The sequence below is a fragment of the Syngnathus scovelli genome, chromosome 9, assembly GCF_024217435.2.
Source record: "Syngnathus scovelli strain Florida chromosome 9, RoL_Ssco_1.2, whole genome shotgun sequence".
In the NCBI taxonomy this organism is placed as follows: domain Eukaryota; kingdom Metazoa; phylum Chordata; class Actinopteri; order Syngnathiformes; family Syngnathidae; genus Syngnathus; species Syngnathus scovelli.
In genome coordinates, this window is record NC_090855.1 from 12,332,530 (window position 1) to 12,358,033 (window position 25,504).

Genomic DNA, 25,504 nt, shown 5'->3' on the forward strand with positions numbered 1-25,504 from the left:
GCAGGTGTTTTGTGTGACCCTTCCGGAAGTCAACAATGATTTCCTTGGTCTTGTTGACGTTTAGCAGGAGGTTGTTGTCCCTGCACCACGTGGACAGAAGGTCAACTTCCGACCTGTACCGAGTCTCGTCGCCCTTCGTGATGAGACCCACCAGAGTCGTGTCGTCAGCAAACTTCACTATGCGGTTGTCGCTGTAGGTCGCAGTGCAATCATGCGTTAGCAGGGTGAAGAGCAATGGACTGAGCACGCAGCCCGTGCTCAGCGTGATGCTGGCGGAGATTTTGTCGCCAACACGCACCACCTGAGGCCTCTGACAGAGGAAGTCCAGAATCCAGTTGCAGAGGGAGGTACTGAGGCCCAGCTCGTCGAGTTTGCAGATGAGTCGCTGCGGCACAATGGTGTTGAAGGCAGAGCTGAAGTCCACAAACAGCAACCTCACATATGAGTCCTTTCTCTCCAGGTGGGTGAGGGCCGAGTGGAGGGCAGAGCAGATGGCATCCTCAGAGGACCGCTTGGCACGGTACGCGAACTGGAAAGGGTCAATGGTGGGGGGGAGAACGGCTTTGATGTGCTCCATGACAAGCCGCTCAAGATGATGGGCGTCAGTGCCACGGGGCGGTAGTCATTGAAGCAGGACGGTGCAGGTTTCTTCGGCACAGGAACGATGGTGGCAGCCTTGAAACACGAGGGGACGATGGCCTGCTGCAGGGAAACGTTGAAGATGTCCGTGAAGACACCCGACAGCTCCCCAGCGCAGTCCTTCAGCGCTCGACCCGGGATGTTGTCAGGGCCCGCCGCCTTACGGGTGTCAATAGCGGCTATGTGGTTTGATAGGAAGATCTAGAACAAAATCTATGCAAACATTGAAATCAACGGATCAAATATTTCCAAAATCTTTGTAATTTATCTTTATTTACTTCATCTTCTCCCAAAAATGTTTGAGTTCACCAAGGTCTTTCATTTTAAATTTAGAACTCAGCATCTCTTTCGCACTTTTCACAGTTTGATTGTTATTAGAAGCAATAATAAAACCATCAACCCAGATTAACAAAGTCACCCACTCATTTGCAGTTTCTTTACTATAAATACAATGGTTAGCCAAGTTTTGAGTGTAGCCATTTTCACGTAGAAAATCATTAAGCATTTTGTTCCAATTTCATCCCAACTACTTCAGGCCATACATACGGTGTCCTCCTATCAAGGTTGCAGACTCATTTCTCACCCTTCTTTGATTTAACTTCAAAACCCTCAAGCTGCTCCATCCATGTACACTTCATAATCAATAGGAGTATGCAGATATGCAGTTTTAACATCCAGTGCAATTGTGAGCCATGCTGCACTGAAAGCTGCATCAGACTGCGCACAGATGTCATAGTAGCAGTTGGGGAAAATGTTTCATTATAATCAACCCCTGCAACTTGACTAGTATAACCCTTTGCTACATACCTAGCTTTATATGTTTTTGTGTCATCAGGATTTTCTTTGACAGACTCATATTTAATTTTCCCATAAGGGGCAACATCAGCACTAAATTTCTTTAGCTCTGACTGTGTGTGGCTTTCAAAAAATACACAAAAGCTGCAGCTGAATAATCATCAGTAAATGCCAATAAGAACCTGAACCCATCCTTTGCTGCTGGTTCTATAGGGCCAGCCAGATCTGTATGTACTAGTGCAAGTGGTGCAGTTGCCCTTTGACAGAGCTCTCTGTTCCTGCTCTGAGCAAATTTCCCTAGCATAGAGAAATCATATTTCAAGTTAAACTTATCAGTTTTACCTTTAATCTTCATTCCGTCTGCGACACATTGCAACTTGACCCGAAATTCCATGCTACGATTGTAAATTGTAACACCCAAGACATCCATTGTCATCATTACTCGCCTCTGTAGGCTCATCAGTTTTTGAATAATATAGCCAATCACGCACTTGAATCTCAAATGTCATACCATCTTTATGGATGAGCTTGTTCTGTCCCTCCTTAAAGATGACAGTCGCTACTCGGGTGGTCGCTGCCTTGATGGAAAAAATGTCCTGGGGATATGATGGGACATATAATGGCCCCATCAACATGGGATCCACTGCGCATCCTCCTCTGTCAATCAGACGAACCTTGGCTGCACCCCTCTTCAGTGCAATGCCGCTGGTCCCACCTCTGGACAATCTATTGCTTTATGGCAGAGGTTTTCAACTGGTTTTGTCCACGTTTTAACCACCATTCTAATCAAGAAGCAACGTGGGGACTACTGTTTTGGCGGAATATTATCTTATTTTGCACCGAAAGAGGATAGACCTATACAGGCTATGTACTGATCTCCCTGTGCGTTATGTACTTCATGTACGTTGTCACAGTTCATCAGCCAGCCAAACCTATGTATAGAACACTTGAGCCAGGATTCAGAGCGTTTTGCTCCCTTTATTTCTATTCAGTGTTAAACACAACGAGTGAAACTGCAAGTGAAACAACAAACACACTTAGTTTCTTCTATAAGTTTTCTTCTTATCTTATAAACAATAATAAAGTTATCCAATAAAACAATGATAACTTACAGCCGTTGATTCTGTGAACATAAAGAGAGGAGAAAGATTCACTTAGATGACGCGAGTAACGCCAACGTCTCTCAACTCATCAGTTGTCAAGTCGCTTCAACAGAAACATGCGCAGCTTCCGGTGCATTTCAAAATACATTTCCGGTTTGCTTCCGAACGACAAATAACCATTGTGTATGCTTCTTTACATAGAAAACATTTCTTACATCATGAAAACAATTCTGAGGGCAGAACAGGCTATTTATTTGCATCTGTATGTCTATTTTGGGAATCTCAGCTACATTTGACAAAATTTGGGGGGTTCACAAAATTAGCTGCAAATCAAATCAAGTTTAAAGATTAAATCCATTTTATTTTTGAAAATGTAAATTATTTTCGATTTCCAATTTCGCGGACCACATGTAATACCGCCACGGACCACTAGAGTGCAATCCTTGCTTTATGGCCCTTCCAGTCTCGCGTCCCCATCAGATCTTTCCCTCACTCTCATGACGCTGTCCTCCCCTGCGGATACAGACCTGAACTTTTGGGTGCTCTCATAGCCCCGCAGCTTTGTCTTGAACCCAGCAAAGGTCAACTTTTCATCACTCTGGGACACATGAATGGAAAATGTCTTAAAAACATCTGTTAAAATATAATCTGAGACACGCTGATTGACTGCCTTTTGGAGGGAGATTCGTTCAGCATACATATTTATCACACAAGGCTTCCCCTTACTTAAGAGACAAGCTCTTGTCGTCCAACAGCTGGATTAACTGTCCATACGCCTTTTCATTTCTCTCGGCACAATAGATACTCCCTACCAACAGGTGGCGGAGATGTACCGTTTCCTCGTTTGACAACTGCCAAATAAAACAGAGGAAGAAGAACAGCCAAACAGTAAGTAGCAGCGAAAAAGCACACGTTTGGCGAGTTTGTTCGTTGTGCTCTGTGGTTTCCGGACAAGTCCGTCGTGTTTTATTCGTAGTGTGTTCATACATATATTGATCAGCGTGCTGCTGATAAGTTAACGAGCTGCCGCTTGTTAGGTTGCCAGCTTTCAAAGCTACATCATTTGAATGAACACACCCGCGAGGCTGACCGCGTCCTCGGCTCATTTTCTTCGCTCTCCTCGTCTGTGTTGCTCTGGTGCCTTTACAAGCCGGCCGGCCAAATAGACGTAGTTTTGAATACTTGGCTCACAAAAGCAACGACATTTCTTGATCGCTAACAACGCTACGTCGGCGTTGAATGAGCAGACGACCGCGAGGCCAACGGGATCCTCGGGGCTTCCTGCGGAGGCTAAACCGATTCTCGTCGACGAGACACCCGCTGTCTTTGCCCGTTACCTTTGGCAGCTGGAGCTTCGGGAAGTCAAAGGTGCCTTTTCCACCTGCTTCTGTTGTTGACTATGTTAAGGCACACTGTTGAGACCAAGTGCAAGCCTAATTGTGAGCCTTTGTTCTATTTTTCAGTCCCTTGGGAACTATGGAGGCTCCTCCAGTCACCGTGATGCCCGTGACCGGCGGCACCATCAACATGATGGAGTATCTTTTACAAGGTGAGCTTCATTCGCCGTCACAGGAAACAATAAGTAGAAGTATACGAAATTGGTGTAAGAAAATTGCACCACGGAGAACCGAAATATAAAGTTTTAATTTTGTGTGAGCAATAGTAAGCAAAAAGCAGATAGCAGTGATTAAAATGATTTCACATTTTGCTCTGGAAGTGAAGGCTCTCTGTTTATCTGGCATATTAATTGCTTCACTACACGGGTGGTCCTCCTTTTGCAAAGGTCGTGCATAACCACAATAGTGAATACAACACAGTTGTAACCCAGCATTTAGTCCTCATCACCAACCTATGTGAATGTAATGCATAAGTCATAATATTTGAATGCAAATCCCTACAAGGCCCTAAAACAAAAACAATTGAATGGAAAAAGAGTATCCGAGGGGGGAAAGAATAAAGAAAAGATGAGCATATGAAAGATATTTTTGACCAGCAGAGGACGACGTTCACAAGCGGCTCACATTTTAAGAGTGAAAAAGAGCCATATCAATCTAATAGTTTAATCTTCTCCAGACAACCAAGAAACATCCATGTTGCGTAAAGGTTGTCGTCGCACACATTTCCACCATGTATGACTGAGTGAACGCGTGCACGCCCGATCGGTGCGATTGATTGCGAAGCCGGCATGACCCCATCTCATTGCACCGTGTTGTCTATATGACTTCAGGAAGTGTGTTGGACCAGGCCCTGGAAAGCCTTTTGCATCGCCTGCGGGGACTTTGCGACAACGTGGAACCGTCCACCTTCACTGACCACGAGCTGGTTTACCTGCTGAAAGGCCAGCAAGGTAACCCTTTCATCCTGCGCGCTCGCCGCTCACTGTCCCAGCCGGCAGCGCCGTGGCACCTGCGCTACCTGGGCCAGCCGGAGGTGGGGGACAAGAGCCGCCACGCGCTGGTGCGCAACTGCGTGGACGTGGCCGCCTCTCACAGCTTGCCTGAGTTCCTCAACGAGATGGGCTTCCGCATGGACCACGAGTTTGTGGCCAACGGGCATGTTTTCCGCAAAGGCGCCATGAAAGTAGCGGTCAGCAAGCTATCGCGAATCCTGGTGCCCGGCAACACGGAGAACACAGAGCGCCTGTCGCTGTCTTACTTGGTGGAGCTGAGTGTGTTGGCGCCCGCCGGCCAGGACACGGTGTCAGAGGACATGCGCACTTTTGCCGAGCAGCTCAAACCTCTGGTTCACCTGGAGAAGATTGACCCCAGCAAACAGAGACATTGAAGCGCCTCGCCAGTTGACACCCACACGTGAAATCTCGTGTTTATTTTCCCCCTCTAAGCCACACGCAGTGCGCCTTGTGGTGGACAGGACAACATGCTTCATTTTGGGAGCCTCTGCCGACCCACAACAAACGATGGATGCTTTGCTGCTGCCAAACATTTTACTCAAGTGGCTTTGCACATCAAAACAATTTTGGGCTCACTTACAGTGTGAGCAGCGGTTCTCCAAACGGTGACAGTTTAGAGTTTCCCGACCCTTAAGTCAAGGCGCCCACTTTAAATAAATTTAAAAAAAAAAGACTGTAATCATGATTTTGGATCCACTTGCTTGGTGTGAAATGTGGCCAATGGTTGTGACATCTTTAGAGATCTGCAAATAAAGTCCCAATGATTGTCACACACACATCTGGGTGTGGTGAAATTTGTCTCTGCATTTAACCCATCCCCGTGTGATTTTGATCCATCCCCTGGGGGAGAGGGGAGCAGTGAGCAGCAGCGGTGCCGCGCTCGGGAATCATTTGGTGATCTACATCTACAAATAAACTACATTTCATGACCAACTTCTCTGGTGAGCCATGTGTTTGATTGAACATGCTTACGTTAGTCTTGAAGTATAAAAGTGTTCCGGAGGTGCAGTTGCGTTGTTTAAAATTTGCCTTCTAATTGTGACATAACAGTCCCTCCACTCAAGGCCCAGGAACCCAATTCACGACCAGCCAGCTCACGCGGCACATGTTGACATGTTCGGCGACGGCGCTTGTGCGTGCCCCTTCTGCTCCACCAGGGGGCACTGTTGCTCCTCAATGCCACTTGCTTCCTAATTGCCCCGCTTGACTCACCACCACAGATCATCTACAGGAGCTTTGGTTGCCATGGAAATAATTAGCTGCGAGATCTGCTCTCCCCCCCCCCGCCGCCACCCTCTAATTAGCTTTCTCAATTGCTTAATGATACATAGACCTGTGAAAGGCTTTCTTTCTCTTTCTCCTCCTCAACAAAAGCATTGATTTTCCCCTCCCCTCTTGCGCTCATTTCTACTGTTAACCCATTAGTGGCTCTGATGGCAACTTGAGCTGGGACTATTACACATGAAAGCTCCGCATCTGCCTCAGGTTCTTGCCATTTCACGCTGTGCTCCAAATTGGCCTCCCCGCCAGTGTGTCAACATTATGGCCAATCTGCAGCGCGGCGACTGAAGTAACTAATGCACATCCTGTCAGTTGACATCATAATGCGGCCAATAAGACATGAGTGCCTCTAATAATATCCGTCCGGGAAGATGCATTTGCGGTCGCCTGTCGGGAGGGAGCACTCGGGGCCGACGTCTGTCCGCACCAGTTGACCTACCTGCAAATCACAGGTGATGAGGGCAAATTTGCCGAGGTGGAAACGGTGCGCCTGCCGCTACACACACTCGTGCACACTCGCACATTGGCTTTCAACATCTAAGCGTATACGATCACCGCTGTGCGCCAAATTAGCTTCTTGGGTCCAATCTAACGAGTTGCGATGTGAGGGCTTGCAGCGGCGCCCTATCGAGCGGCTGAGGTGTTCTCGAGAATAAAGACCTCTGGGTGGGTTGGGATGCGGTCGCTTCCGCATGACTCCAAAGTATGACCGCGGTGAAAATAAATGTACAGACGGCTAAGTTGAGCCGCTCTTACACAGGAATGGACCGAATGCAGATAACCAATATCACCGCAATTTAAAGCAAGTCTTTTGGCGGCTAACCCTCACGGATAAATTCCCCAAGTGGGCTTTGTCTCTCCTTCGGTTCTTCATCCGACAAAGGCCATCAAAACTTAAATGGAGCTGACCGAGCCACTTGAAGCTGCAATACGAGCGATGTCGTGAAATATTACCTGCATTCTCCAAGCAGATGCATGTCTTCTTTTTTCGCTAGGTAGCAGCGTCGCGCTGCCGGCACCAGTCAAGGTTCTTCACTGGGTCAGTAATTTTGCTTTATTTGATTTTGCTGTTGCTCAAGCTGACTGAAACACTGTTTGTGATTGCGCAACTCATTTTTGCAAGCACACACTATGTCAGGGACGTGCACTCATAGGAGGCAGGTGAGGCAGTGCCTCACCTTGCCACCAGAGGCCGTAAAGGGCTCAACATGGTTTCCCCAGCTGTCACCATAAGTTGTTAAAAATGAATAATATAATAAAACATAATATAATATCTGTCCTCTGGTCTATGCTTTTAATGCAATTTTGGTGTGTTTCCTATACATTTGGATCATTTTCATAGTCAAAATAGCTGTACTTCTTGTTCAAATAACAACGGGAGACGAGAATCATGGAGGCTGCGGCAGTGACAGGTAGTGCTTCTCAGGGCGTGCGTGTGAGAGTGTGCACCACTCACACACACACTGTAGTGAGCGCGTGCAAACGGTGCGTGCTTGCAGTCAGCGGGAAAAGGCGCGTGTTTGAAGCAGCCAGTACCTGTGCCACAAAGATGGGGCAATAGTGAGCCTGCGGCTAATTGTTCACGACTCGTTAATCACGACACGAGTAAATGCGAGGGTAAATTGAGAAGAAGAAAAACAACAACAACAAAGTCATCGAGATCTTCGTCCAGAAGGACAGGAGAATTGACTTCATTTACAAGCAAAGGTAAGAATACTGCAGTGGTGTGTTTAAATGTACAGTGGTGTGTTTAAAATGTTATTAAATTTGATCAAGAATGGGATAACAACCATGTATGCTTGTAAATCTGACTTGTGAGTCAGTGCCTCAGCGTCATACAGTACGTTTGTAAATCTGACTCTGAGTCAGTGCCTCACCAACCCCAACCCTCACCGCACGTCACTGCACTATGTGGAACCTCAAAACTTGATAGAGTGACAGTTTTGCCGTGACGTTTCCCAGCAAGCCAGGGGATCCAAGTGCCCCGTTTCAGTTTGGACTGAATTACAAATTAAAGCCGCAGACGTACGGCCAGGAGAAGCGAGGCCTCGCCGGGCTAATCGGTGTCTTGGCATCGAGCCCGCTCGCCTATTGTGGATGCAGCCGAGCGCTGACATGCACAAGTGCGGCCTTCGACTCTCTGCCGGAGGCAATACGCGCCGCGTGTTGATATTCAGAAGGCGGAGCACTCGTTGATGTTTAAGATCGTGCGTGTTTGCCGTTGAGATGTGGGCAGCACTTCCAGAACCAGTGGGACAATCATATTGATAAGCTCATATAATTCTTTTTAACATAGTGTGATTGATTTGAGTCGACGGACAGAAGTGTCCGCATGTTTCCGAGATTTTGTAGGCACAATGCAGGCTTTACTCAGAACATGTCTGCATTTGGTTGATTTGGACTCTTCCTTTTTTTTTTCTTTTTTTTTATTCCTTGGGCATTTACCTATTAGAGTAATTAACTGGCTAAGGCAGATAGTGATAATGAATCACATTTTGTTAGTCCCAAGAAAGTGGCAGACCTGCGTGCCCCTTTTTCTTTGCGTTCCATCGCCGTCTTAATTGAAACTTTTGGCAGCAGTTGTTGTCTCCGAGGCTAAATGTACCAAGTTGACGCATCCAAGGCGGGATTGTGCTCGGGGCGGGAAGTCTTAAAGTCACAATCACCTTGGAAGGAACGTTGCCTTGGACGGGAGCCGTCCGTCTCCTTGCGGTGTCATTGGGAGCCCATATGCTTGCTTGCTGGAGAGGGTGGCTGGCGGATTGTGAGAAGAAGAAAGCACCATGGGAAAGAAAAGGTGGTGGGGGGGGTCGAGGGCTCCCAGACATGCATCAAAGTCCCTAGAGTGATCTTGTGGCTTCTTTTATTGCAATCCCACTGGGTAGGTTTGCAGATATTACGCAACATTGCGAGGCTGAGAGCGACCGCCAAAGTCAAAGAGAGCGGGGTGGGCTTTGCTTTTGGGGGGGCAGCAAAAACATGTCCCCGAGCGAGCCTTATATGCCAAAAGAATTCCACAGCCCCTTTTTCCAGGGTGCTAATTGACAGGCACAAAAGCTGCGCCCGGTCGCTTGCGGCCGGGCGAGGTGATTACTGCTGCGAGGAACGCGCTGTTCTGGGATCGGCTGCACGCAGCCAGCCACCAGCCTCGTGGAATGTCTGGTATGGGGACAATGTCATTAAAAAAAAAAAAAGCCTCTCACGTCTCAGTTGCTTGACTCTGACCAGATTTTTGGTGATTGTCACTCTTCCCCGCCTGACGCCTAAACTCAGGTGGAGGTGGAACGATCCAAAGTCCATGCCTGTTGTTGGTTACAACTCTCAGCATTTGTATGCTTCGCTGTGTTGTGAAGGCTCATTGGCACACAGACGCACGCTTCTGATGTGGCGCCACACATCAACTCGGAATGCACTGCGGCGGCCCGGCCGCAACCGCTCCGCCCTCGCTCACAGCCTCTACCCTCCGGTTGCAGGTTCGAGTCCCGATGCTGCGGAGAGGCTCAGGCTCCAGAGCGTTGCAGAAGGTCCATTTCAGAAGACTTTTCAACTGGGTGAGTACTCATGAATACACAATGTCAGTTGGTTAAGCTCATGCCAAGCCGGCCAACAAGTGGCAAACACAACCGGAACGCTGCGTTCACACTGGGCGCAAATTGAAGTGCGGATGCAAATGTGCAAACAGGCACAAATTCTTGATGGGTCACACAAAAGATGTTTTTGGGCAAAACCGAGAATTTACTTTTTCTTTGATTTGCTCAGGTTGCAAAATTTCATCTCAAGCCACAAATTGCCGTTCAAGGAGCGACGAACTAGGCCTATCTGGTAAGTGTCTTGATGTTACTCCTCTGCTCGAGTTTTGTTAATTCTGCTTCGTTTGGCATCGGTAGATATTTTTCTTCTTCTTAATAGCTAGACTTTATACTTGAGTTGTTGCATCTTCATTTATGTAAAATTGCTACTTTTTCTGCATGACATTGGCATATTTCAAGTTACAATTTTATTTTAGCCAGGCCATGTTTTACACCATGTAGCAAAAATGTCACCACAGGTCCAAATATGTATGTATGGTAGCTCCTGTACATTTTTAGTTTGTTCTCATCATATGCAGCTAAAATATGATCATCGGAAGGATTGTTTACACTTTTTTCTTCTTCTCTCTTTTAGAGTGGCTCAGGACTATCTCACTGTGACCCCCCCAAATGCCTGCCTTATGGGCCAATTGGACTGATGCACCTGTGGTGGCCAGGCTGGCGGAGGATAAGATTGAGGTGAGGGGAGGGGGGAAGCCCCTCGATCAACCCGATCCAGAGCCTGCCAATATTGCGTTGCCGGTGGATTTCTCAAGTGTTTTATTTTCACTCTCGCGTCGTGGACATTTCATTTCGTACAAGAGCCCATTTCACCTCACTTCCTCTGGATTAAAAATCTAGGGTTACCTAATCTCTTAATCGGAGCTAAATCTGTCTAATCGCCATAGAAAATTACACTCACTGGAGTATAGCCGCCAAATAATGAGCTGAGGTGAAACCTGCGCGCTCTCCGGTCCCCCGTGGAGGACATTTGGACGCCTCACACTCAGCCTGGACACACGCATGCAGTCACGCACATGCAGGCGCAAATCCCCTCACAGCACTAGAGTAGACCCCCCCCCCTCCACCCCCACCCTTGCTCGTGCATGCATGAGTGCAATTGTGCACAAATTCCACCTCCCATGTATTTTCTTCTCCCTAAATCACGGTTGGGCGTGGAATCTGGCACACACAAAGCGAGGCTGCGCCAGAACGAACACTCACTCGATCACCAGTCTGTTTTTTTCTTTTGGGATTGAAGGATTGTGGAGCCTCAAATTAAAGCAGGAGAGGGAAGGAAGGAGGGGAGAGTTTGGGGTCTCAATGCGATCACGATAGGGAGTGTATTGATTTGCTGGGCGCACTCCACAATTGGCTGCATCTCATCGCCTCGCACTCCACGCGCGTAACACGCTCGCCTTCGCGGAGAACATGTGTGTCAGCTGAGCTGGAGGAGAGGGTCTCGTTGACATTTTTTCCTCTTTTGTTTAAAAAATAGAGCAGACAAGTGGACGCCTATTTTTTTTTTTTTTTTTTTTTGGGGAGGTTGTTGTTGCTTTGTCACGCCTCTTTATTAGAATTGCAGACACTTGTGCGCCCGCCGCCGACTCGCTTCATCGGAAAGATTGAATAATTCACGCTACAATCACGCCTCGTCGCCCCCTCCCTCCCCCGGGTGATCCTTTCCTGCCTTTCTCCGTACCTTCCCGGTGTCTCCTCGGTGGATTTATCGACCGTTGAAGCTGCGCACGCATCTCGAATATCATCTGTTGCTGCCGCCGCCGTTACCGGAGGAGACGCAATCCCGGCATCCTCGGACGCGATGATCAAAAAGAACGTTTGATTGGATGTTTTCGGCTAAAATGGACGAAAAGGTGTTGTTACTTTTATTGCTGCTGCTGTCCTTACAGGCGATGCTGCGCCCGCTGCTGTGATTCGATTCATCATGATCCGTCTATGCCGCCGACCCCCCCTCCCTCATTGATCCACGCCGTAAGTTTAATAGCCGCCTGAGCATTTCGGCGTGAAGTGATCCAGCGAGGCAGCAAACACAGCAAACCCAACCAAAACGAGAACGTGGATGTATCGGCCGGCACCCCACGTTACGCCAGCCCCGCAGCTTTGATTTCTCCCACTCGGCACGCAAATGTTGATGATGGAGGACGACGAACTGGACGCTCATCAGGTTGATTCGGATTTCGAGCCACAAAGCCGGCCTCGCTCGTGCACCTGGCCGCTGCCATGCCCGGAGGATTTCCCCGAGGTCAGTGGGGGGCTCCCGCTGGCTACCGGCATCAAGGTGGAGCCCGAGGACGTGCCGGCTTGCCGAGCCGGGCTGCTGCTGGCGGGCGGCGCGCCGGCCGAGCTCAAGCATCCGGCCGGCGCCCCGGCACCGGCCGGCGCCTCGCACCCGTGCCTGGACGCCAGCGGACCGCTGCGCAAAGCCAAGTCGTCGCGGCGGAACGCCTGGGGGAACCAGTCGTACGCGGACCTCATCACCCGCGCCATCGAGAGCACCCCGGAGAAGAGGCTGACGCTGTCGCAGATATACGACTGGATGGTCCGCTACGTGCCCTATTTCAAGGATAAAGGCGACAGCAACAGCTCGGCCGGATGGAAGGTAAGCCGTTGCCGCCGCTGCCGCTGCCGCCGCCGCCTCCTAGCTCGCGCACTCGGAGTACAAGCACGCACTCTATCCGCCGAGCCTTTGTTACACTTCCGCCAAGCAAGCAACGTGGACAAACGCATGTACGAGTGGAGCTTCGCGCATGGGCTACACCACGCGTGAGCTCGTCCCGGTTCATTAAGGCCGCCAATCACTCGAATAGATCGTCGATGGCCGATTGACTTGAGCGGAGAGCGTGCGTATCTTGGCAGCCTCTAGTCGTAGTAGAGCACGGAACATCCTCCTTTTTACGGTCTGCCTGTCACTTTGGCTAGAAAAAGTCCATTAGTGCACCCCACGTGATTTAGCCTGATTTGTCCATTTGACACTTGTGAATTGACGAAATAGATAGAAAAGTCCAAAGATTGCTTCAGTTGCGTTGCACTTTGAGATAGCAGGGCTCAAAATCCTCAAAAAAGACACTTATGGATGGGTGCTGATTGTCAGACAGTAGGTGTGCGTTTTTGTACCCTGATTTAAAATCTACATAAATTGAGCCAACTTCCAGGACCAAAAATGTGTCTTAAGAATCCAAGTTTCCTAAAGTTAGGGTAGCAAAATACTTGAGTTAGCACACACCTGTCACCATTTCGACTTTGTCTGTATTGTGCCAGCTGACTGAATGACGTCTCGCCGTCTCTTCGATATGAATCAACTCATGACTGTCTCGGTGTCGTCCCTTATGTTGCCACTTATTGGGTTCTTGGGGCCAAATAGCCTAAGAAGCAAGTGTGACTGTTTTCGGGCGAGCCGTTGTAGCCGCAGTTGTCGTATTTGTCAACTTCCCGTGTCCGACTTTTCGCCACATTTAGAGTAGACTGTAATTTTTGGTATACAAACAGTTACCTTGGTGTCCACTAATTAGTCCCAGGAGGCCCATTTGGTGCAGACTGTACCTGGAGGCTTTTAGAGTGTACATATCTTTGTGACGCACGTCAAGTTAATGGGAGCATTTCACGCACCGCGCTTGGAGTGCGATTATGTTGGCCTCTCCAAGCGAATGAGAGTCGCCACTCGTAAGGGGGGGATCACCAGGTCAGTGTCCCACGGTGAGTAAATATTCCATATGGATGATGAGAAGCGAGCGCACTCTGTCTCGCTGGACAGAAGCTGACAATACAAATATAAAATCAAAGCCGCGCTCTCAGGTCCTGCGCTTCTCGTCGCATTTGCACGTGAATGGAGTCACCTTTCCATGGCAATGCGTGAGACGGTACGTAGCCAAGGCCGCTCTGTGGACACGCTGTCAAGGCTTTTGGGATTCCTGTCAAATACTTGACATGATATCTGGCTTTGTAGGATATCCTTGGCCACAAAGCGGGATTTAGCGCTGGCCGCCTCCTCTCTTCTCTAATCTCATTATTGAACATGTATTCATATGGCCCATTGCTAAATTTATCCCATGGAGCTGTCACGTTGGCCCAATACTACATCTTCTAGGCGTGTCGCGCCAACAGAAGAATAATACCGTGTCCATTCATTTTCTTTCTCCTCCCCCCCTCCCTCAGAGAGGGATTTGCCTTTTTGACGAAACTTGCAGTGCGTTGCGTAACCGCTAAACTCAGTCACCGCTCCAGAGGCGAGACAACGACAGCTGACTGACACTTTAATCCTTCCCCATTAAAGTGAACTGCGCTAAGGCACATCTCCAGGTGGACTCGGGTCGGTCCTACTACGCTGCAGCCAGCGGGTCGCTCCTTCAACCGCGCACGCAGGCCCGCCTCTCCAGCTTAAGTGACTTGCTATTTGAAGGCGGCGTTGGGCTATTCCAGTCCACGGTCCAGACAAGGGGCCCGCCGCAGGTCACGACGGGGGCGATTAGCTAAGGCGTTTAAAGCGCGCTGGCCTAATGCGCGAGCTGCCGTCCTGACTGACCCGCCCGGTGCGCGGTCGCATGCGGGTGATACAGGGTCCAAACAAACAGGAAGTGGAAATATTTTCTCGTTCCCTTTGTGACGTAACCGGCCACATGGGCTTTTGAAGACATCTTTTGGAAATGTTAGCCCAGTGCCTGACAAAGGCCTGCTGGATAAGAAACTTCACATCATTGTTAAGTAAATCTTTGTGAAAGAGAAACCCGACATTTGGACGGATTATATTTGATGATGATGTTTAAAATCTGCCGTTAGCGTCGACAAGCTAATTGGAAGAAGTCCGTGTGCCATTGTGCTCTCCAATTTGAGCCTTTCATTCATATCAGGCAATTCCTTTTAGTGGCGCTGCGAAGCAACATTAACAGGCAGCAAAACACCGGCTTCCGAATCAACAGACATTCTCTCCGTGATGTGGCGGGGGGGGGGCAGCACGTAATTGTTAATAAGCTGCTGATGAAATAAAATGAAATGAAGCGCTCTCGCTTGGCCGTTTGCGTGGGAGGCCGCTCGTTTCCGACCCAAAACCAAGCAACCTCTCGAAGCCGGACTAAACCGGGCTCTTCTGGGAAAAATAATCCTCCGAGGCGTGAATTATTCCCGCCGTGCGTCACGGCGGAACAGAGGCGGGATCAGAGTGCTAGTCGGGGTCTACAACCTGGACACCGCCATTAAGCCGCTATAAATACCCAATGGCTTCTGACTTCTCGGAAGGCGACAGCATCCTCGGGTCACGACTTCCCAATTACCTCCTTCCAGGAGGGAGTTTAGGAAGCGGCGTGCACTTTTGAACCCTTCCTACACCTCCCGGCTGCACTCGTCACCACCGCAGGAGAGATTAATTGGCCCTTTATTGGCCGACGGCCCCAAGTTGAGCGGTAATCCGATCAGCTCTTGGCTCTGTGGCGAGTTTATTTCAGGAAACTCTTGGGATAGCGACCACCGAGGTCCTCTACCTACTGGGCTCGGCCCCACAGATGTAAAATTTGTGATTGTGCCTCATTGCGGAGTGGCCGCCACGTGCTTTGTGTTGGAATGCGGTGGAAGCATCTACAGGTGCATCTGGAATGCGTGGGAGAGGCGCTTGTCAGTTGCAGCCAAGCATCACGTCGCGCATCGCCTTTGTTGCCTCTTTTGTGGGGGCCGTCGCAGAGGGAGGGCCTGTCTCCTTCCATAGGCGCGTATGCCGCGCTAGCGCGATTGGCCTGACAGCGTGTCACTGCGGAGAACGTCGGAGCGTCGTTTTGCTTGCGACTCGCTCAACGCGAGCGGATGGATGGATCTTGGTGGGTGGGCGATGGCCTCGAGGTACGCGCAAGTTCATTAAGGCTTCGGCATTACTGTATATGTCGGCTGCTGCAGCATGCCGAATGATGTCGCAACCTAGAAAGACACTCGCTCCCTCGCTCGCACACTTTCCGACCCTTCCGTTTATCCCGACACTTGGGAGTGGACCGGGGGATCGTGCAGCAGGTTGTCGACGCTGGCGAGCAGCCACTCACACTCGTTAGAATTGAGTTCTTGCAGTACAGTAAAAAGTGGCCTCGTTTCCTGAAAATTTGAGATCAACGCGTACGTACTTGACAGATGTCCACCGAGGGGCGCTCGCGCTTAACATTGACACAGTTTGACAAGACCTTTAAGGAACTCATGTCTGGAGTGAATGTCCCAGGAGGAGTCCAAGAAGAAATGTTTTCTTCTTTTTCTGTGTGTGACTGTGTTGTACAATACCGCCTTCCGGTGGTTAAGGTGAGCACAGCATAAGGAGCAGCCCGATGAATTAAACCTCAACAGCAAATCATGATGCAGTCGGTCGTTCCTAGACCGTTTCCTCCCGCTCGTATTTTATCCTAACCTTGGATTTGTCAGTGTGATGGGCGTTATTCTCGTAAATGTTGCCATCGCCTTCCTCCACCGAGTCACGCTACACTCATGGAATCTTCAAAAGTGGGCGGGGTGCCGCGGCTGTTGTGTCACTTTTGCTTTGTGGTTTGGGAAATTGTGACTTTTGAAAATGACACAGAAGACTTCAAATGTTACTGAAAACATCGCTTGCTCTTGAAAAGTGCTACAGAGGAGAGGAATATTTAATAATGTATAATAATAATATATATAATATTTAATAAAATGATTTTGATGTTGGTCAGCGACCTGCGATAGGTTGCAGTTTTGTCTTAGACGTTCCACCTCACATCAGACTGTGATCATAACAAGTGTGTTCATAATATGGTGAGATGTGTGCATAGATTGTATGCATGTGTGTGCGTGCGTGTGTGTGTGTGTGTGTGCGTGTGTGCTATGCTATGCTACTCTTGGTGTGTCATTTGATGATTAGCTGGGAAGCCTGGAGAGACTGGAAACTATCCGAGACATCAGCTGATTCATATTTTATCCTCCGTCTTGGCTCAAGGGAGCCGAGTAATTTGCGAGTGCGACACACACGCACGCGCGCACGCACACGCAGAACAAGAGCATATGATGCATGTTGGGCAGATTTATGTTGAGGGATTATGAGCACCTTACGTCTGCCGTGGGCTCTGGCACTGCAAGCCAGGTTGAATTCAGGCAGTATATCGCTTTGAGTGGCGGGTCGGACGCCAAGACGCGGGATGCTGTCGTCTCCTTTGCCCCCCCCCCAGCCTTCAGGCGCTTCATTTCTCACTGAAAATGATGAATGTACATGCAAATGACCAAGTATGGGCGTGCATTCAAATACGCTAGACGGCAATCAGGGGGCGGCAAAATGAAAAACAATGCAGATTTGCCCACTTTGCAATTTCCTTCCATCCTTTTCCTCTGATTTGTCCTCTTTCATCACTGCCACCATCCATCCATCTATCTGTCCGTCCGTGCATCCGTCAGATGCCTTCTTTGCGTCCGGGCAAGGCACGCTTGTGGCCTCAGGATTGCGAGCTGGCAGAGCGCCTTAAGCAGAGCGCCTGCTCTTATCTGAGAGGAAATCTCATATCTCACATTATCTTACAGATAATAGGATAACAATGGCGGATTTCCCCTCCGCTCCTCTCCCTTGAGCTGCCGGCCTGGGCTTTTGGAGCAGAACACAAGGGGATGAGAGCTTCAAGTTCACAATTGGCCAGGCTTGAACTCATTTAGACGTCGTTTGCAGCTGAGTGCAGCTTCATCCGTTCCAGCATTTCCTACCAAGCCTGTTAGCCGTGCCCGCTAGAAAAAAAGCTAATCAGCTGCCGTGCTCAGTATATTTCTCAGTATATTTCATACGTTTGCTCAGGCCTATTTTATTTTATTTTTTTAACTCGGACGGCTTGCAGTTGGGCAGGGTTTCCCTAAAGTGAACGCCACGCCGGTTTCAATGCTTGGCTGGTAAAGTAATTGCACGTTTGAGAAGTGCGCCAGCGGAGTGGGCAACTCGTTGTGTCTGCAGAATCACGTGCGGATTGTGGAACACCGCCTTCCTGTCTCAAAGTCTTGTTCTAAATTGCAAATCTAAAGTAAAGGTCTTTTCAGCCATGGCTTCTTGAGACTTTTTATGGCACCTTGCACCGCCCACACGCGAGGACAAAAATGGCAACGTCTGGCCGTTCAATCGAGTGGTGGCAATGAGATCAAATCTGGACGAGTAGTTTGTTTTTGAATGACCCCTGAAGATAGACAAAATAACTTTTAAATGTTCACTAAAAAGGACAGCATGGCTTCTTGGGGCATTTTTGTGGGTCTGCTCATGATCGATTCTGCCCTACCGAATTTCGCGCTCCTCAGACAAACAGGCTTCGGGCACTAAATTAAAAAGAAAAAATAGCCACCAAATTTTTAGTGGCCACACTCACAAAATGGAAAGTTTCACTCTGCAGAACATGCTTGATTTGGCGAGTTTTCGAGTCAGGGAAAAGCCTCCAAATGGCAATAACGGTGCCCTTTGTTTCCATGTTGTGCACGTCTTCCGGGATTTTGTGTGGCTTCAAATGTTTTGCAGCGGGACGCTTTTGCTTCAAACACAAATTGGACCCGCCCATGGAAGAACACTGCGTTCTTGGGAGGGGCCAAGACGCTCTCTCTTGCTGTCTGGAACGTTTTGACAGATGATTCTTACTTATTTATTTCACTTTTTGGGGGTGGGGCAGGTGCAAAAGCCCTTGGCGCCCAGACGAGGCGCTGTGTTGCCGCGTGTAAATGTTTGATGTCACGGACGTTTGACGGTCGGGTCGAGGCCCCGAGTGTTACGCCACCGCTTGGATGTTTCCAGGAAAGGCGTTATGAAATTGGGGCGCAGGGGGTGGGGGGGGGGGTGGACGTTCGAGGGGGTTGTGAGTCACGCCAGTGCCGCTAGATGCACTTGGGGGGCTTCCATTCACCGCACATACCGCACACATCCCAATAAAATGGGAATAAACATCCCCCCGTCGCCGTAGTGATATCCTCCAGCAGCAGCAAAAATAGGACAGCGTTTGTTTGTCTGCGCGGTTCGCTGTGGCCCACCAGCCCCTGCCACACATTCCAAACAATTGGCAAAGGACTATTTTAGGAAGCACAGGCATAAAACACCCAAAATTGCCTTCATGTCAGCGCAGGTGCTCTTCACAGGAAGTGTTGTGAGAAGCCGCTCGAGTTGAAAAGGAACAAATGGAACTCACACGACTTCAGTAGGAAATCTTAAAAAATAGAACTTCCCTTCACAAACACACTGGACATGTGAAACTTCTCGACTCGGCAAACCAAAAGACATTCAAGTACTTCTTTATTTACGCAAGGTAATTTTTGTTTGCGTGAGGCTTTCAATGAAACCGACTGAGCGTCCGGCACGAAAAAGAACGTTTGAGTCAACACGTGTGTTACTCTAGCATTGTTGTGCTGTTGCGTTTGTGTGCCTGCCGTCTTTCCGTGTGAGTGTTTGGGGGCGAGGGGGTGGGTTTGATGGGCTCAGTGGGAGCCCGGGTCCCGGGGGAGCAGCTCTCGTTAATAATTCAGACGAGGCTCATTATCAAGGCAGCACAGATTTCTCCCTGATTCCGCCTTAATTGCGGACTTGCTGGAGCTGGAGCTGGAGCTGCAGTCACGCTGGCTCCTTCTCCTCCACCACCCCCACAGGGCCCGTTGTAACCCCGCTCGCTTCTGCCTCATCTCCGGCAACGGAACGCCGTGGCCCCAGGCGAGCTTACTTCTTATTAGCGTATGCCGTAATAGCCCAACACGCTATTTTGATTTGTACTTAAAGATGTCTTCTATATTTCTGACGAGTGCTGTGGAACGATTTCTTTAGTTGGCCCGCGAGGATTTGCCCGCTTGCCTTCTTTTTCCTCGCTTCACATAGTTAGGATTCGCCAGGATGCAGATCTTCAAGGGGGGGGCGGGGATTTGAGTGGCCGTTCACCGGGAAGATTTGCTTCCATTATGTTGAGACACTAGTGCATGGGCGGAATGAATGAAGCCGCTCTGATTGGCAATGATTGATGTGACCACTCCCACAACGACGCAGCCTTATCTTTCTGAGATCTGACGCCCGAAATTAGCAACATTCGCCGAGCAGGATTTACATTGGTCACTCAAATAGAACCCACGGAATTCGGTTTTGCCGGTTTTGCAAAACTGTGCCAAAAAACAACAAATTTGCCTCCAGAAAGTGATAATGATGAATCTTTTGAAGAAATTCTAATTCTCTGCACGATCTGGATTTTGCAATGCGTGGCACGTTACAATTGAGGCATCATTTGTTGATGCAGTCAATCCATTTGAAGTGTTGGTCACGTGATGCCTGTTGATGGCACACGACACAAGGCACTAATATCTTTTCCTTTGCTTTGTGAAAGATTGTAATGGCGAGTTTATCCTTGAAATAGCCCATCGCGCATTATCATACTGATGACACGATGCAAAACGCGCCTCAGTGATTGATGTGGGCCTGCAATAATACTCCACTTGAAGCCTATCTATAGGATTATGAAATGTGGCTTGTCTTCATAATTTACTCTGACTGATGCTCCCTCCCCCGTGGAGAGCGGGCGGGCCATAATGGGCCTGATCTTGTCATACATGTGTATGAATATTTCAATGTAACAAGATGGCTGCGCCGTTAGATAAACAACACAGATGCGTCCTCGCCGCAAGATGAAGCGCGCCCCGAGCCCGATTGCTCTCCCGGACAGAAAACGCTTCTGTCACAAATCACGGCGCCCATTTCCTGATTCACCCCCCCCCCCCCCCCCCCCTCCCCTCCTGTATGCACGGGATGGATGGCCGCCCGCCCATCAGCACGTGTGTTTACGCGGTGTGTTGTCGCAGCCGTGCCTGAGGAAGGCGATGATGCATGCCGAGCTTAACGGCGTCCGTCTTTGAACCTTTCCTCCGTGCACCCCCCATCCCACCCACCCTCTCTGCCTGTCCATCAAGGACCTGTCAGGAGCGGAAAGGGGCTTGCGGTCGAAGATGTTGTCCATCAGTTTACCTGAACTCCAAAGTGACCGGAGGAGGGGACGGGCGTGGGGTGAGGAGGTGTGTAGCCGGGGGAGGGGGGGGGGGGGGGGGGGGGTAGGCGGGGGCGCTGCATCACAAAGGGAAATGTTGTTAGCAATGACTGATTGCAGCAGGTTGATGGAAAAAGGAGGAGCAGCAAGAGTTATGTGCAGAAGGGATGCTTGTTATGCTAATGCTCGGCAAGCGCGGCTGACGGATGGAGCTGAGGTCACCTCGGGTAGCGGCTGCCTAGCAGCGCCCCGCTGAGAGCGCTAATGTCAGCTTTACCTGAGCCCAAAACAGGGAGCTGACCTTGGAAAGAAATCACTTTGCCTTTTGTACGGCCAAAGACATTCGTTCGGGTCTCATGATGGGTTTCATTGAAAACAACAAAAGGCCGTAATACGTGGTGGAAACAAAACATCCCTCTTACTAGGCTAGGGCTAAAAGACTGCTTCTGACTGGTCAGAATTGCTTGAAATTCATGCATCAGCTCCCAAGTACAGGAGGCCCCTGTTGTGTCTCTGCTCTGGCAGCCATAGTCTCCATTTTGCTGCTGCAGCCCGTTTTCTTGCCACCCTCAGTCTCCTCTCGGATACATTTTGTCTTTCTGCCAAGAATGAAACGTTTTCTTCTGACTAACATGTTCATTGAGTGTGGCCTGGTTTTGGAAGAGCCCAGGCGGAATTTTTTACTTGCCTCAAGTGTCAGCTGTTGAAGACCTCGTTGCCACATGAGCGTGTACACGTGTATCTACTGAACCCAATTGTACTGCTTGGTGTAAGCTGCCTTTTTTTTTCTGGCATCCTTTTTTTTCTGGCATATTTCGGCCAATCTAGCCCAGGATTTGGCGGGGGGGGGCTTATGTGTGTGGGGGCAAATGCTTTCCAATTGGATTTGTATGTCATTGGCGTTAATCTGGGTCAGGACCGGGTCCGGTGTTTAGTATGCTGAGCGGGCCCGCCTGCCGCCGAGGTTGCTCATCGCCTGGAATGAACTCGACTCGTCTGGCTGGCTGGCTCTGTTTTGACTCTCCTTCTCTCTAAAAGCTGCCCTTTTTCATCTCTCTCTCTCTCGCTCTCCCTTCCTCCTCTTTCCTTCCCCTCGCCTGCAGCCCTTCTCCCTCCCTGTCTCTGTTCTTGCCTTTTCTTTCTTGCTTTCTTTTTTCCTTTCTTTATTTATACCTCCTTTCCACACCCCGGGGTTTTCTCAGCCGATCCCCTTCTCTCGCACTTTTTCTTCGGCTCGCTCTTTGCTGCTGTCAATCACTGGCGGGCCTCCCTCCTCTTCCTCCTCTTCCTCCTCTTCTCTCCTCACTTGTTCCGTTAAGGCACTCACACTCCTCCCCACAAAGTAGCCTTTTTATCGCTCATTTCCCTCGTTCCTCGCTCATTTCTCCTGCTGCTTTCATGTGTGTTTGAAATCCCCTTTTCATCTCTGGCGCTCGCTCTTGCCAGCTCTCTCACTCTCTTCCTCCTCCTCTCCCTCTCCTCACCCTTCCCTCACACACACACAGGCTCACTCACTCATTCTTTTCCCATCTTCCAAACTAAAGTGATAAATGGCCGGCTTTCTTCTGCGTAAATGTCACTCTGGGAATTGTCTCTGCTCATTGATTGAGTGTGGAGCAGCAGGGCGGCCACACATGCGCGCTGCCAAGAGAGAAGGAGACAGAAAGCCAAGCGGGCAAATGCCGTCTTGTACGGCAAGGTCGCCGGGGTCCACATCTGGCCTTCGCAGGTTTCGCATCAATTTGAAGCACTCATCAAAGATGGCAACAGAGACGAGCGGCGGGCTCCACATGCGGGATCAATAGCAAGTTGAACCGCTGGGGTTCTTTGTCAAAAGGGACACACAAAAGTCCTCAAGTTTTGAAAAAAAAATGGATGCGTGGTATATTGTAATACTGATTGACTTCCAAGTTGTTCCAATTTAAAAAAGAAGAATCTATACAGAAAATAGTGTAAAATTTGTTTCAAGTTCACCCTTTCACCAACCTAAAACCTTTTGAAAGGAGAACTGCAGGCAAAAACGACCTTTCCGTGTGCGCCTACTCATCGAAACACGTTCTGATTAATTTGTGGAATAAGACTCAAACAGATGAATCCATAAATTTTCGCCACCATGCCGTCAAATTAACTATCCGGGGTGTTAAAAAAGAAAAGCAGTCCACAGCCGGTGCAAATTTGTGTGTGTGTGCGTGTGTGTGTGTGCCTGTGTGTGTATATAAGTAAGTAGGGGTTAATAATTCTCAGTCATTTTCTTAATGTCTCATTCAGCCTGCCTCGGGCGGTCGGGCTTGATAAAGGTCAAGACTACTGGTGGTTACATGTCATCTCGCCTTATTTCATTCTGCTCACAGCACAGCGGGAGGCCAGGCCAGACTGCCGGCCACCCGCTTCATAGTGGGGGGGGAGGGTGGGTGATGAGAATCTGAGAAGATGAAAATCTGAACCTTGATAGGCGACGAGCAAGAAGAAGAGTTGAGAGTGGAGACACGGAGCTTCCCAGCCAGACTTGGCTGCACTTCAGCCACATTCTGCACACTTCACTTCAAGTATGCGTCCATTAGTGCACTCAGAGAGCTCGCGCACTTTGGGATGCATCGCGCACGCTCATGCGCACACCATTCAGCCGATTCCTCATATACTGCCCTTCGTACGTCCAAATCCCACCAGACCGTTAGCTTACAGTAGAGATGCCCTCACACACATTTACCTAAAAAGCCGCGCTGACCCGCGCTATCTCGCCCACCCGTGCTCTTTCGCTTACACACGCACGCACGCAGACGCGCTACTATACACCAGATTGCCTCCCATCAAAATAAATAATTAAATGTGTGCAATTACAGCTTCTGAAAAAAGATCCCTCAATTAGTGCCAAATGGGTAAATGGTGCGGGGGTAGGGGCGAGTGTGCGTGTGTGTGTGTTTGTGTGTGCGTGCGTGTTGTGTATTTTGGGTGCAGCTGCACATTGTGTTACATAAGGCCCAGGTGTCAAACTCAAGGCCCGAGGCCCAGATCAGGCCCACCGTATCGTTTTATGCGGCCCACAAAGCAATTCAATTGCATCTACTTTATATTTCTTGACTCTGTTCCAAATTGGCAAATTGTCCAAAAGTTTAATACGTCACTCAATAGCGCCAGGCTCCAACGGCATGATTGCAAGAATTTTGAAATCACTCGCTGGCTGAAGAAAATAATCAGTTGGTAGCACCAACGAGCCATTTGCCAACTGCCAGTTAAACCTGCAGAAGAAGAAGGAAGGCCGGTGCATTCGATGCAATTGTGTTTTGTGCTCACGTTTTTACTGAGTGCAGTTTACTTGGAAAGCAAATCTTATAATACCCTAACCCTAACCCTAACTTTTTTGTTCAAGGTCCTCTTCGATTGTTCCTTTTATGTAAGAAAATTCGGGCTATGAAGGATGTCCTTCTTCAAAACTTTAGTTGTTACTGAGAAATAACAGATTTTGAATGGTCCAGTTTTTTTAATTGATATCCAACAATTTTGGAATTTTTTGTTTGCATTGGATTTGATATGGGAACAAAAACTTTCCTCTGATTGGTTCGTTCTCCGTACGTGGTGGTCTTGTGTCTAGTTCTCAGTCTAGGCTATAATCTGTTAATTATTTATTTTTATTATTTTTCGCATTTATTTATTTAGTTTCGTATGTGCGATTATGAACTATATGTGGATGTGTCGCCTGTAAAACCAGCCTCTACAAATTGTGGCCAACTCTGGTTGCAAAATGCTTGGGAGTCTTCCCCCAAAAATAAATTCAAGCAGTTTATTCCTCAACTTCTGAGGCTTGCTCCTGATGCAAAGTTTTTGACGCTGTGCCGTCATTCATGTTTTTTTTGTCCCCGACTTGAGTGGGTGTGTAGCAGTGACACCTCTGATGTCATACGGCCAATCATGGAGGGTCTTTGTCTCACGTGTGCAATCGTTAAAGACCCCCCCCCCCCACACACACACACTTAGCTTCCCTGACCCCTCATAGCTGCAATCAACTCAGTCGAGTATTCCTTAAATCCTCGCAAGTGATTTCCGTGGCGGCGCGAGAATCTAGATGAGTGGCTAGTAGCTGTGAGAGGGAAGGTGGGGGGCTGCAAAGAAAGGAGGGGGGTCAAGCTTGTCCGTGGGTGACTCTTTGCGTGTGTGTGCTTGTCTAGAAGGAGGTGGCGGTGCGTCTGGAATAGTGATTAGGTTGAGGTGGTAACTGAACAAGGGCAAGTTTGTGTGTGACTGTGAGACGTTCACTGACCTTGGTGCTTTCTGTGCTTGTGCACGCTGGAAATCGTGCTCGGGATGACCTACGTTTACGTTACAGCAGTCAGTGAACGTTCATCCAAATGTTGCTCAGTTGCTGCTTCGACGTCATTTTCTCGATCATCGCTTCAAATTCATAAGATCAATTTAAAATCCAAACCAATTGAAGGTAAAACACCCCGATTTTTTTCAGTGTCTGAGACTCCACTGAACGGTGTGATTGTTTGAAGCAGATCGGCCAGGCAGGCCCAAGTCTGTGTAGCCGTCCTATACATTGTCCGTGCTACTCCAAATAATTGAGAATTTATTGCAAGTCCTAATTTCTCTGAGCCGTCTACGTCCTCTGACAAACACTCACTCGCTCGCACGTTCTCTGTTTGTCAGACGCCAATAACGTTAATCTGCCAGTTTGTCTGGCGTGTAGCCAGATTGAATCGGCGCGACCTCGTGATGATACAGCCATTAGCATGGCGT

The 25,504-nt window shown here is 49.1% G+C and overlaps 2 protein-coding genes across 3 annotated transcripts in view; both read left to right on the forward strand.

Annotated features, from left to right (window-relative positions):
• Positions 1-3,271: 3,271 nt before the first annotated feature.
• On the forward strand, positions 3,272-5,723 carry med18 (mediator of RNA polymerase II transcription, subunit 18 homolog (yeast)). Of its 2 annotated transcripts, XM_049731818.2 has the most exons (4): positions 3,272-3,425; positions 3,785-3,905; positions 4,001-4,086; positions 4,765-5,723. In XM_049731818.2, exons 3-4 carry the CDS (start codon positions 4,014-4,016, stop codon positions 5,319-5,321), a joined length of 630 nt encoding a protein of 209 aa, XP_049587775.1. In that variant the 5' UTR covers positions 3,272-3,425; positions 3,785-3,905; positions 4,001-4,013; the 3' UTR covers positions 5,322-5,723. The 2 variants fall into 2 exon arrangements, with proteins under 2 accessions (XP_049587775.1, XP_049587776.1); XM_049731819.2 differs by lacking the exon at positions 3,785-3,905 and having other exon boundaries at positions 3,361-3,425.
• Positions 5,724-10,965: 5,242 nt separating this feature from the next.
• Positions 10,966-25,504, forward strand: part of LOC125975676 (forkhead box protein O6) — a 47,197-nt gene continuing 32,658 nt past the window's right edge. The window contains exon 1 of the mRNA XM_049731542.2: positions 10,966-12,417. Within this exon, the coding sequence (XP_049587499.1) occupies positions 11,944-12,417 (474 nt within the window). The 5' untranslated portion in view covers positions 10,966-11,943. The remainder of the gene's footprint in view (positions 12,418-25,504) is intronic.